General features: G+C 30.0%; 1 protein-coding gene across 1 annotated transcript in view; it reads right to left on the bottom strand.

The window, feature by feature from the left end:
* The window catches only part of LOC129754196 (dynein axonemal assembly factor 5), a 54,240-nt gene that overhangs the window by 15,556 nt on the left and 25,054 nt on the right, over positions 1 to 13,630 (bottom strand). Inside the window, exon 5 of the mRNA XM_055750090.1 lies at positions 1,278 to 1,626. Within this exon, the coding sequence (XP_055606065.1) occupies positions 1,278 to 1,626 (349 nt within the window). The remainder of the gene's footprint in view (positions 1 to 1,277; positions 1,627 to 13,630) is intronic.

The following is a 13,630-nucleotide window of genomic DNA, read 5'->3' as shown; positions in this document are numbered from 1 at the left end:
AACAAGACATGCAGAGCAAACTCGACGACCTCACCGAAAGCTCCAAGGCAGCAGGTCTCAAAATCAATGTCGGAAAGACCAAGTCGATGGAAATCAATACAGAAAATCGTTCCAATTTCGTGGTAGCTGGACAACAGGTTGAGACAGTGGAGTGCTTCCAGTATCTTGGTAGCCAGATTACGCCTGATGGTGGTACCAAGAAGGACATCGAAACCCGGATCAGAAAAGCCCGATTTGCGTTTGCGAGTCTCCGAAACATCTGGCGGTCACGCCAGATCTCTCTACGAACTAAGATCCGAATCTTCAACTCAAACGTCAAATCCGTATTGCTGTACGGGTGTGAAACTTGGTGCACATATGCGGTGACGACGCGAAAACTGCAAGTTTTTGTGAATCGCTGCCTGCGGAACATCATCCGCGCTTGGTGGCCTGGCAACTGGATCTCAAACGTTGAACTTCATCGCCGGTGTCATCAAAAGGCGCTAGAAATCGAGATTCGGGAACGTAAGTGGAGATGGATTGGGCACACGCTGCGAAGAGATGAAAACGAGATTTGAAGAGAGGCGCTTGACTGGAATCCAGATGGGCATCGAAGAAGAGGCAGGCCCAAAAGCTCGTGGCGGCGAAGTCTAGCCGCTGAAATCCGCACAGTTGACGAGAACCTTGGCTGGCAGCAAGTGAAGACGCTGGCTCCGGATCGCCAGCAGTGGAGATCTTTTATCTCAGCCCTATGCGCCGGTCAATCGGCGCTGGACCCTTAGAGCGTAGAGACTAAAGTGCTTCTTAATTTCTCAAAATCAAGTGATTGACGAAACGATAAATTAAGTTTGAATATTTGTTGAATGAAAAGATACTGAACTGATTCCTTGATGAAGTCTACATAAAAGTCGAAACGTCGGATGCTTTTTTGTCAAATCATCTGTTCTATTAACATTCCTCAAAACATTAAAAATACCATGATATTTTAATCTATTATCTTTGAAGGAAATCACAATTAAAGTGTATGTATATCACAATCGATGTGTCCTCGTTTCAGAACAGTAAAAGAATTCCAATCAAAAATCCCCAAAAAAAAGTACGACTGCATGTGTATCACATGGGTTTAATCTGAATCGTACCCGAAAACGGAATCAGTGTTGGCGCCCAATGTTCATCAATCAACTACCTACTAGGTACCGTGCCCGAGCATGTTTCCCTTCTGAGCGCTTCGATTGGATACTTTTTGCTCCCACCGGAATACAAGTTGCAGAACCTTCCCTTGCCCGTCTTCATCTTACCTAGAACGGCTTTCCGTATTTTCAGCTCCGGATTTTCCAGATGTAAAAACATGATCGGCACAATCTGTCGGAGCGTTTCCTCCCATCTGGCCGCCTCGTCTGTGGACTCGCCCTTTCCGACCGGCAATTGCAGCTGAAGTCGGCCCAAACAGGTGGCTCCCAGTTCCCGCACCTCGCTGCTTGGGTCATCTAGCCGGGCCAATATGGCGAACGCAATCGGTCGGAGATCATCGAATGGAAGGGGACCAATCGCCAGCAGGGTTCTTAACGAGTAGGCACGTGCCGCGATGCTGTTATCTTCCGACAGGCTGCCCAGTGTTTTCAATTGTCCTACCACAATGGGAGCGAACTGAACGGCGCATGTGGGTGGAGAAATCGGATTCAAGATAGAGGAATTAGTTGGTGGTTTAAATCATCGGGGTTTAAGCTTATATCAGTCAACGTCACTCTTTTCGAAATCGAATCTATTTTTTTTTTTGAAATTTATAAATCTCATTTCAATGGCATTTTTGAGTGTTTGTCATTTTAAGTTCCTGCTATTTATAAGAACAAAGACATTTTTGACATAGTTGTAAATTTCTGTCATTTTGTCACTTTTTTATGATTTTTGTCACTTTTGTCATTTCTGCCATTTTTGAAACTTTTGTCACTTCTACATATTTGTCATTTTTGTCATTTTTGTCACTTCTGTCATTTTTGTCACTTTTGACATTTTTGTCATTTTTGTCATTTTTGTCATTTTTGTCATTTTTGTCATTTTTGTCATTTTTGTCATTTTTGTCATTTTTGTCATTTTTGTCATTTTTGTCATTTTTGTCATTTTTGTCATTTTTGTCATTTTTGTCATTTTTGTCATTTTTGTCACTTTTGTCATTTTTGTAATTTTTGTGATTTTTGTCACTTTTGCCACTTTTATAATTTTTGTCACTTTCGTCATTTTCGTCATTTTTGTCATTTTTGTCATTTTTGTCATTTTTGTCATTTTTGTCATTTTTGTCATTTTTGTCATTTTTGTCATTGTTGTTATTTTTGTCATTTGTGTCATTTGTGTCATTTTTGTCATTTTTGTAATTTTTGTCATTTTTGTCATTTTTTGTCATTTTTGTCATTTTTGTCATTTTTGTCATTTTTGTCATTTTTGTCATTTTTGTCATTTTTGTCATTTTTGTCATTTTTGTCATTTTTGTCATTTTTGTCATTTTTGTCATTTTTGTCATTTTTGTCATTTTTGTCATTTTTGTCGTTTGTTAGTTTTGTCACTTTTGTCATTTTTGTCCTATTTGTCACTTTTGTCATTCATGTCATTTTTGTAATTTTTGTCATTTTTTCCATTTTTTTCATTTTTGTCATTTTTGTCCTTTTGTCATTTTTGTCATTTTTGTCAATTTTGTCATTTTTGTCATTTTTGTCATTTTTGTCATTTTTGTCATTTTTGTCATTTTTGTCATTTTTGTCATTTTTATCATTTTTGTGACTTTTGTGACATTTGTGATTTTTGTGATTTTTTGTCATTTTATTGAGTATTAGAGAAACATTCTTTCTTTCATTGATATTTCACGTTTCTCTTATGCTTTCCATAACCTTTTAAAACATGTTTGTCATTTTCATCATTTCTGCCATTTTTTTTTTTTGCCAACAAAAAACTGATTTTTGACACAAAAGTAGTCCTTTTTTTTCATTTTATCACTTTATATATGATTTATGTCATTTTGTCATTTTTGTCATTTTTGTCATTGTTGTTATTTTTGTCATTTTTGTCATTGTTGTTATTTTTGTCATTGTTGTTATTTTTGTCATTTGTGTCATTTTTGTCATTTTTGTCATTTTTGTCATTTTTGTCTTTTTTGTCATTTTTGTCATTTTTGTCAATTTTGTCATTTTTGTCATTTTTGTCATTTTTGTCATTTTTGTCACTTTTGTCATTTTTGTCATTTTCGTCATTTTCGTCATTTTCGTCATTTTTGTCATTTTTGTCATTTTTGTCATTTTTGTCATATTTGTCATTTTTGTCATATTTGTCATATTTGTCATTTTTGTCATTTTTGTCATTTTTGTCATTTTTGTCATTTTTGTCATTTTTGTCATTTTTGTCATTTTTGTCATTTTTGTCATTTTTGTCATTTTTGTCATTTTTGTCATTTTTGTCATTTTTGTCATTTTTGTCATTTTTGTCATTTTTGTAATTTTTGTCATTTTTGTCATTTTTGTCATTTTTGTCATTTTTGTCATTTTTGTCATTTTTGTCATTTTTGTCATTTTTGTCATTTTTGTCATTTTTGTCATTTTTGTCATTTTTGTCATTTTTGTCATTTTTGTCATTTTTGTCATTTTTGTCATTTTTGTCATTTTTGTCATTTTTGTCATTTTTGTCATTTTTGTCATTTTTGTCATTTTTGTCATTTTTGTCATTTTTGTCATTTTTGTCATTTTTGTCATTTTTGTCATTTTTGTCATTTTTGTCATTTTTGTCATTTTTGTCATTTTTGTCATTTTTGTCATTTTTGTCATTTTTGTCATTTTTGTCATTTTTGTCATTTTTGTCATTTTTGTCATTTTTGTCATTTTTGTCATTTTTGTCATTTTTGTCATTTTTGTCATTTTTGTCATTTTTGTCATTTTTGTCATTTTTGTCATTTTTGTCATTTTTGTCATTTTTGTCATTTTTGTCATTTTTGTCATTTTTGTCATTTTTGTCATTTTTGTCATTTTTGTCATTTTTGTCATTTTTGTCATTTTTGTCATTTTTGTCATTTTTGTCATTTTTGTCATTTTTGTCATTTTTGTCATTTTTGTCATTTTTGTCATTTTTGTCATTTTTGTCATTTTTGTCATTTTTGTCATTTTTGTCATTTTTGTCATTTTTGTCATTTTTGTCATTTTTGTCATTTTTGTCATTTTTGTCATTTTTGTCATTTTTGTCATTTTTGTCATTTTTGTCATTTTTGTCATTTTTGTCATTTTTGTCATTTTTGTCATTTTTGTCATTTTTGTCATTTTTGTCATTTTTGTCATTTTTGTCATTTTTGTCATTTTTGTCATTTTTGTCATTTTTGTCATTTTTGTCATTTTTGTCATTTTTGTCATTTTTGTCATTTTTGTCATTTTTGTCATTTTTGTCATTTTTGTCATTTTTGTCATTTTTGTCATTTTTGTCATTTTTGTCATTTTTGTAATTTTTGTCATTTTTGTCATTTTTGTCATTTTTGTCATTTTTGTCATTTTTATCATTTTTGTGACTTTTGTGACATTTGTGATTTTTGTGATTTTTTGTCATTTTATTGAGTATTAGAGAAACATTCTTTCTTTCATTGATATTTCACGTTTCTCTTATGCTTTCCATAACCTTTTAAAACATGTTTGTCATTTTCATCATTTCTGCCATTTTTTTTTTTGCCAACAAAAAACTGATTTTTGACACAAAAGTAGTCCTTTTTTTTCATTTTATCACTTTATATATGATTTATGTCATTTTTGTCATTTTTGTCATTTTTGTCATTTTTGTCATTTTTGTCATTTTTGTCATTTTTGTCATTTTTGTCATTTTTGTCATTTTTGTCATTTTTGTCATTTTTGTCATTTTTGTCATTTTTGTCATTTTTGTCATTTTTGTCATTTTTGTCATTTTTGTCATTTTTGTCATTTTTGTCATTTTTGTCATTTTTGTCATTTTTGTCATTTTTGTCACTTTTGTCATTTTTGTAATTTTTGTGATTTTTGTCACTTTTGCCACTTTTATAATTTTTGTCACTTTCGTCATTTTCGTCATTTTTGTCATTTTTGTCATTTTTGTCATTTTTGTCATTTTTGTCATTTTTGTCATTTTTGTCATTTTTGTCATTGTTGTTATTTTTGTCATTTGTGTCATTTGTGTCATTTTTGTCATTTTTGTAATTTTTGTCATTTTTGTCATTTTTTGTCATTTTTGTCATTTTTGTCATTTTTGTCATTTTTGTCATTTTTGTCATTTTTGTCATTTTTGTCATTTTTGTCATTTTTGTCATTTTTGTCATTTTTGTCATTTTTGTCATTTTTGTCATTTTTGTCATTTTTGTCATTTTTGTCATTTTTGTCATTTTTGTCATTTTTGTCGTTTGTTAGTTTTGTCACTTTTGTCATTTTTGTCCTATTTGTCACTTTTGTCATTCATGTCATTTTTGTAATTTTTGTCATTTTTTCCATTTTTTTCATTTTTGTCATTTTTGTCCTTTTGTCATTTTTGTCATTTTTGTCAATTTTGTCATTTTTGTCATTTTTGTCATTTTTGTCATTTTTGTCATTTTTGTCATTTTTGTCATTTTTGTCATTTTTATCATTTTTGTGACTTTTGTGACATTTGTGATTTTTGTGATTTTTTGTCATTTTATTGAGTATTAGAGAAACATTCTTTCTTTCATTGATATTTCACGTTTCTCTTATGCTTTCCATAACCTTTTAAAACATGTTTGTCATTTTCATCATTTCTGCCATTTTTTTTTTTTTGCCAACAAAAAACTGATTTTTGACACAAAAGTAGTCCTTTTTTTTCATTTTATCACTTTATATATGATTTATGTCATTTTGTCATTTTTGTCATTTTTGTCATTGTTGTTATTTTTGTCATTTTTGTCATTGTTGTTATTTTTGTCATTGTTGTTATTTTTGTCATTTGTGTCATTTTTGTCATTTTTGTCATTTTTGTCATTTTTGTCTTTTTTGTCATTTTTGTCATTTTTGTCAATTTCGTCATTTTTGTCATTTTTGTCATTTTTGTCATTTTTGTCACTTTTGTCATTTTTGTCATTTTCGTCATTTTCGTCATTTTTGTCATTTTTGTCATTTTTGTCATTTTTGTCATATTTGTCATTTTTGTCATATTTGTCATATTTGTCATTTTTGTCATTTTTGTCATTTTTGTCATTTTTGTCATTTTTGTCATTTTTGTCATTTTTGTCATTTTTGTCATTTTTGTCATTTTTGTCATTTTTGTCATTTTTGTCATTTTTGTCATTTTTGTCATTTTTGTCATTTTTGTCATTTTTGTAATTTTTGTCATTTTTGTCATTTTTGTCATTTTTGTCATTTTTGTCATTTTTGTCATTTTTGTCATTTTTGTCATTTTTGTCATTTTTGTCATTTTTGTCATTTTTGTCATTTTTGTCATTTTTGTCATTTTTGTCATTTTTGTCATTTTTGTCATTTTTGTCATTTTTGTCATTTTTGTCATTTTTGTCATTTTTGTCATTTTTGTCATTTTTGTCATTTTTGTCATTTTTGTCATTTTTGTCATTTTTGTCATTTTTGTCATTTTTGTCATTTTTGTCATTTTTGTCATTTTTGTCATTTTTGTCATTTTTGTCATTTTTGTCATTTTTGTCATTTTTGTCATTTTTGTCATTTTTGTCATTTTTGTCATTTTTGTCATTTTTGTCATTTTTGTCATTTTTGTCATTTTTGTCATTTTTGTCATTTTTGTCATTTTTGTCATTTTTGTCATTTTTGTCATTTTTGTCATTTTTGTCATTTTTGTCATTTTTGTCATTTTTGTCATTTTTGTCATTTTTGTCATTTTTGTCATTTTTGTCATTTTTGTCATTTTTGTCATTTTTGTCATTTTTGTCATTTTTGTCATTTTTGTCATTTTTGTCATTTTTGTCATTTTTGTCATTTTTGTCATTTTTGTCATTTTTGTCATTTTTGTCATTTTTGTCATTTTTGTCATTTTTGTCATTTTTGTCATTTTTGTCATTTTTGTCATTTTTGTCATTTTTGTCATTTTTGTCATTTTTGTCATTTTTGTCATTTTTGTCATTTTTGTCATTTTTGTCATTTTTGTCATTTTTGTCATTTTTGTCATTTTTGTCATTTTTGTCATTTTTGTCATTTTTGTCATTTTTGTCATTTTTGTCATTTTTGTCATTTTTGTCATTTTTGTCATTTTTGTCATTTTTGTCATTTTTGTCATTTTTGTCATTTTTGTCATTTTTGTCATTTTTGTCATTTTTGTCATTTTTGTCATTTTTGTCATTTTTGTCATTTTTGTCATTTTTGTCATTTTTGTCATTTTTGTCATTTTTGTCATTTTTGTCATTTTTGTCATTTTTGTCATTTTTGTCATTTTTGTCATTTTTGTCATTTTTGTCATTTTTGTCATTTTTGTCATTTTTGTCATTTTTGTCATTTTTGTCATTTTTGTCATTTTTGTCATTTTTGTCATTTTTGTCATTTTTGTCATTTTTGTCATTTTTGTCATTTTTGTCATTTTTGTCATTTTTGTCATTTTTATCATTTTTGTGACTTTTGTGACATTTGTGATTTTTGTGATTTTTTGTCATTTTATTGAGTATTAGAGAAACATTCTTTCTTTCATTGATATTTCACGTTTCTCTTATGCTTTCCATAACCTTTTAAAACATGTTTGTCATTTTCATCATTTCTGCCATTTTTTTTTTGCCAACAAAAAACTGATTTTTGACACAAAAGTAGTCCTTTTTTTTCATTTTATCACTTTATATATGATTTATGTCATTTTTGTCATTTTTGTCATTTTTGTCATTTTTGTCATTTTTGTCATTTTTGTCATTTTTGTCATTTTTGTCATTTTTGTCATTTTTGTCATTTTTGTCATTTTTGTCATTTTTGTCATTTTTGTCATTTTTGTCGTTTTTGTCATTTTTGTCATTTTTGTCATTTTTGTCATTTTTGTCATTTTTGTCATTTTTGTCATTTTTGTCATTTTTGTCATTTTTGTCATTTTTGTCATTTTTTTCATTTTTTTCATTTTTGTCATTTTTGTCATTTTTGTCATTTTTGTCATTTTTGTCATTTTTGTCATTTTTGTCATTTTTGTCATTTTTGTCATTTTTGTCATTTTTGTCATTTTTGTCATTTTTGTCATTTTTGTCATTTTTGTCATTTTTGTCATTTTTGTCATTTTTGTCATTTTTGTCATTTTTGTCATTTTTGTCATTTTTGTCATTTTTGTCATTTTTGTCATTTTTGTCATTTTTGTCATTTTTGTCATTTTTGTCATTTTTGTCATTTTTGTCATTTTTGTCATTTTTGTCATTTTTGTCATTTTTGTCATTTTTGTCATTTTTGTCATTTTTGTCATTTTTGTCATTTTTGTCATTTTTGTCATTTTTGTCATTTTTGTCATTTTTGTCATTTTTGTCATTTTTGTCATTTTTGTCATTTTTGTCATTTTTGTCATTTTTGTCATTTTTGTCATTTTTGTCATTTTTGTCATTTTTGTCATTTTTGTCATTTTTGTCATTTTTGTCATTTTTGTCATTTTTGTCATTTTTGTCATTTTTGTCATTTTTGTCATTTTTGTCATTTTTGTCATTTTTGTCATTTTTGTCATTTTGGTCATTTTTGTCATTTTTGTCATTTTTGTCATTTTTGTCATTTATGTCATTTTTGTCATTTTTGTCACTTTTGTAATTTTTTTCCATTCTTTTAATTTTTTGTCATTTTTTTTTTTGTCGTGTTTGTAATTTTCGTCTTTTTGTCAGAAGAACTTTTTTAGCTAATTTTTTTATCTTCATATTTCTTCTGTTTTAACCTCTCTTATTTTTTTTTCATCGTTTTGTCTTTCCCGACTCAATCCACATCTTCTCATCTTATCATGTTTTTTCCACTGTTCTCTCCAGCTTCTCATCTACCAAATTTTTCTTTAATTAATTTTCTGTTCTTATACTGCCGTCTTCCAATCTTTTCATTTGCTCATTTTCAAGCTTCGTTTTGTCGTTCTCTTCGTTTTATTTTTCCTATCTCATTTTTAATTTTATACTCTTTCACTTGTTGAAAACACATTGTAATTTAGTTTAATCATCTTTCCTTCAATTTTTCTCTCTAGCCTCGCATCTTCTAATTCATAATTTTTTTCTTTCTCTAATTGACTGTTCTTTTATTTTTATGTTCCTTATATATCTTTGAAGTTATTTCATTTTCACATTCTTTCATCTCTTTAATCTCAGATCTCATTTTCTACACTTATTGTTTTCTCATCTAATCATCTTTTCTTCCATTTTTCTCTCCAGCCTCTAACCTTATAATTTTTATCTTTCCATTTTTCCATTTTTAAATCCTATCATCCATTTGATTTGGCTCATCACCCAGCTCCTTATGATTGTGGCTGATTGATCATAAAGTTGCCCTAAGTTCATCTATTTAGCAGTTCGTCGGTTCACTAACTTTTGTTTTTTTTTTTTCAAATGCATCAATTCAACACTAAACTTAAACTGTTATCAGCTACAGATCACTCAAACTCCCACTTTAAGATTAGGAATCTAGTCAAAGTATTTAGTTTGGACTCCAGAATAAGATCCCAGTCACAAACAACAGGCGTAGATCTCTTGATAAAATTCGGACTTTAAGCTCTTATTGTAGGCATCGATTTGCCATTCAGAATTTCGTCTCCAGTTAAAAACCGATGACCAATTTCTGGTTCAATCAGAAACAAACTTCCGGTTCAAATCTTCAATTGAGACCTCAGACCCAGAATTGAAATCAGTCGCCCTATGTAATAATGCAACAACTTAGACATAAGACTCACATCATGCCTTTGAACAAAAGACAGGTTTGCATCATGTGTAAAGTAGACTGAATGTGTTAAGTAGATCCAAGATTGCAAGTCTGTCATCAGGTTGACAGTCGAAGTGCCTCACACGGATTGTGGTATCACAGATTTCTGAAAAATTTATACAGCTTTTTAAAAGATACTAAATTGTATGTAACTCTATTGAAGGTACTGCACTACTTAAGGGCTTGTACTTTCATTCAATATACCGTTCCTATCAGGGAGTCCATTCATTCACGTTCTGCCCCTCTCAGCTGTTTGTAGTTTCAATCAAGTACTGCCCCTCTTAGGGGTCTGTATTTCCTTTCAAGTCCTGCTTCTTTCAGGGGTCTGTACTTCCAATCCAGTAATGCCTCTTTCAGGGGGTTTCTACTTTCCCTCAAGTACTGCCACTCACAAGAGATTGTATTTTCAATTAAGTACTGCCCCTCTCACGGGGTAGTATTTATAGGAACAACTCTTTTCCTACACCCTGGACCTATGTAGGAAAAGACCCATTCGCCATTAGGCTAAACGACCACCCCAACCGGAAGGAACAGGTTGCAGTTTTTTTTCCTTTCAAATCAATTTTAAAAACTGTATTGAAAAGTACTAAATTGTTTTTTCGGTAGGAAAGGCAGGCCTTTTCGCAACCAAACTTCGCTACAAAAACAAACATTTTAGAGCAAGTTCACTGGTGTTGGGAAAAAGTGGTAGAAATTTTGACATTTTGAAAATTTTACCATGCAAAAATGTTTTCAAGATCGTGGGGCGTTGTATTTTTTTACAACACTGTTTCTATTTCAGCCGTATGTGATAGAAATATTGCTATTTTTGCATCACAGCATGCGAAAATACAACACGTGTTGTAAAAAAAACTAGAAGGCCACAGATCTTGAAAATGTTTTTGCATGGCAAAATTTTCAAAATCTGCCGTGTCGAAATTTCTACCACTTTTTCCCAACACCAGTGACCTTGCTCTTAGTGAGGTGAGGAGTTGAAAAAAAACTCTTCTTGATTTGGTATCATCATGTGGTCTAAAACTTTAGCTATTGTACATGATAAATTTTCGTTAAATTTCATTCATTTGAATAAGATTTTCTTGTGTGAACAAATTAGCTATAAGCCAGAAAAGACATGTCCGAAGTAACCGTAAAAATTTTATAAAAATCTTGCATGCACTTTTAGAATGGGTTTCAAAGAAACCGGAAACAAAACCCCTAGCCCACACATGTGCTGCTCCATAGTTTCGACGTGTTGCTGTAATATGGGACAAGATTCTCCTTTATTGTAGGGAGAAAGTTTCCCAGCGACAGGAATCTGAACGACTAGTTACTGCTGCTAGCTAAATACGTTAACATGTACAGCAGATATGTAACGAGGACTGAGCTAGTTCTATGCTCAATTTTCCAACCAACGATACACCGTTTGGGCATCACCGGGTTGCTTCATTAGGCCAGCCATCGCTTGGCCTTAATTTCGATGGAATTTCTCAACACTTTTTGAACTCACAAAAAGCGGCAGATGGTTTTAATGCGTAGGACACCAGCCCTCAAGCTGCACGAGATTCTTGGAACGTCGTTACAGTTGAAGGAAGCTGGAGACTATCGAATTTTGGTAATGATTTTAAAACATACAATTAGGTTTTATAGTTTTTTTTTAACTTTCTCAAAATGTCGCAAACTCTTGTTCGTTATGTTTTATTTGCTAGTTTACTCTAAATATTCAATATTTAACTTATTTTTCACATAACAATCAAAATTTTCCCAAAAATAAAATACCTAAGCTAAAAAGAAATCGAATACTAGAAACAAGCACAATCAGTAGGGATGTGAACCTACACATGTCAATTTTCTTCCGGATTCTTCGATCCACACCGGAAAAGACAGGGAAGGGCAATGCGCTCAACATACCGTAGCGAAACCGAGATTCCGGACGACAGCAAACGTCATCATCGATGTTGGTCGGTTGTCGTCGCTTTGGATCGTCATTTTCCGCCATTAAAAACAACAGCCGGTACATCCTTCTCTACGGCAGGAATCTAGCTAAACCGACCAATCGGAATATGAAACGTGTCTTCTCGTCGCCGTTCCGAAAAGGACCAAGGGATAACAACTTTGTGGTCGTACATATGTATCTCTACTTGTGCGGTCTTGTTATGATAGTTTCTTTCCCGATAGCCATCGTATAGGTACTGGAGTGAATTTTTAATGTCACCATTAAAGTGGTTGGACTTATGTTGGGCCCAATCCAACAAATTTAAACAATATCACATAATTAGGCATTACAACTCCAAATTGATTCGAAGTTTATAAAAAATTAATTATGTTATCAAAATATTTTGTACGAATCGAATAGAGATTGGATTTTCCCTCTTTGCTGAATTGCGTTGTTCTACTAATGATAACGAGACACTGATATTAAAAAGTAGAAGAGAGAATAGTGTGGTTGAGGAGAATGGTTATGCTTTAGTCGTAGAGTTGTGGTCTAGTACACGACTTCGGTTACTTTAGTTGAATGAACCCTTTTTTATTGAAATGTTCAAATCAAACCTAGACTTTTTCCTTAACCCCCATTCGCTCTAGAGTGTCCATGTGACACTAATACACCCAAAGAAGAGATTGCAAAATTTCAATGCCGATCTTACTCCATGCCAAAAACGTGCTGAAACGTTGCGCCAAAGATGGCCCAAAGACTTGAGCAAATACCACTACATACAAACAATCGAGCGAAAAAGGATTTTTTTCAAGTCCCAATTGGCTAATTTATCCCACAAAAAAAAATAAAAAAAAAAACACTTGGCTGGTGATTGTTTCCACGAGAACATATCGGGTGGTCATGATTGGAGTAGATCATACTGTGGGTATTGAAGTTTGAAGGCTTCTAATTTTTTTTTCAGGTGCATTCAAATATAAAAAATCTTTTGGGACCCCTAATGAATTCATAGAATTTTTTTTAACATCCCTAAAAGTCTTGAAACAAAAAGTTCTACAACTTCAATTTGAAGCTCATCGCTAAAATTGCTATTATAAAAATTTAGAAATGCAGAATAAATGACGAACAACAAAGGGAAAGCTGCTTATGAAACTGTTTGTTAATCTGCATTTTCTCAGAATGATTTAGCACCTTCAACTTGCAACTGGATTATGAGTTTAATAAAAACAATTTTTTTTTGTTTTCAATTTTCGTCTTCAATTTTAAGTAAGAATTATACCTACCGGAATATCATTCCGTGAAAATGTTTTTTTTTTTCATTTTTGTTATTTTCGTCATTTTTCATATTCTTTGAATTCATGTACTATGTGTATTTTTTGTAAATTTTGTTATTGGTGTCATTTTCATAATTTCTGTTATTGTTGCCAATTTTGTCATTTCTGTCATTTTTGTCATTTGTCATTTTTGTAATTTTTGTAATTTATGTAATTTTTGAAATTTTTGTAATTTTTGTCATTTTTGTAATTTTTGTAATTTTTGTAATTTTTGTAATTTTTGTAATTTTTGTAATTTTTGTAATTTTTGTAATTTTTGTAATTTTTGTAATTTTTGTAATTTTTGTAATTTTTGTAATTTTTGTAATTTCTGTAATTTTTGTAATTTTTGTAATTTCAATATCTGTAATTTTTTTAATTTTTTAGATTTTTGTAATTTTTGTCATTTTTGTCAATTTTGACATTTTTATCATTTTTGTCATTTTTGTCATTTTTGTCATTTTTGTAATTTTTGTCATTTTCGTAATTTTTGTCATTTTTGTAATTTTTGTCATTTTTGTCAATTTTGACATTTTTGTCATTTTTGTCATTTTTGTCATTTTTGT

The sequence above is a fragment of the Uranotaenia lowii genome, chromosome 3 (genome assembly GCF_029784155.1).
Source record: "Uranotaenia lowii strain MFRU-FL chromosome 3, ASM2978415v1, whole genome shotgun sequence".
Classification (NCBI taxonomy): Eukaryota; Metazoa; Arthropoda; class Insecta; order Diptera; family Culicidae; genus Uranotaenia; species Uranotaenia lowii.
This window is presented reverse-complemented; position numbering and strand designations above follow the sequence as displayed.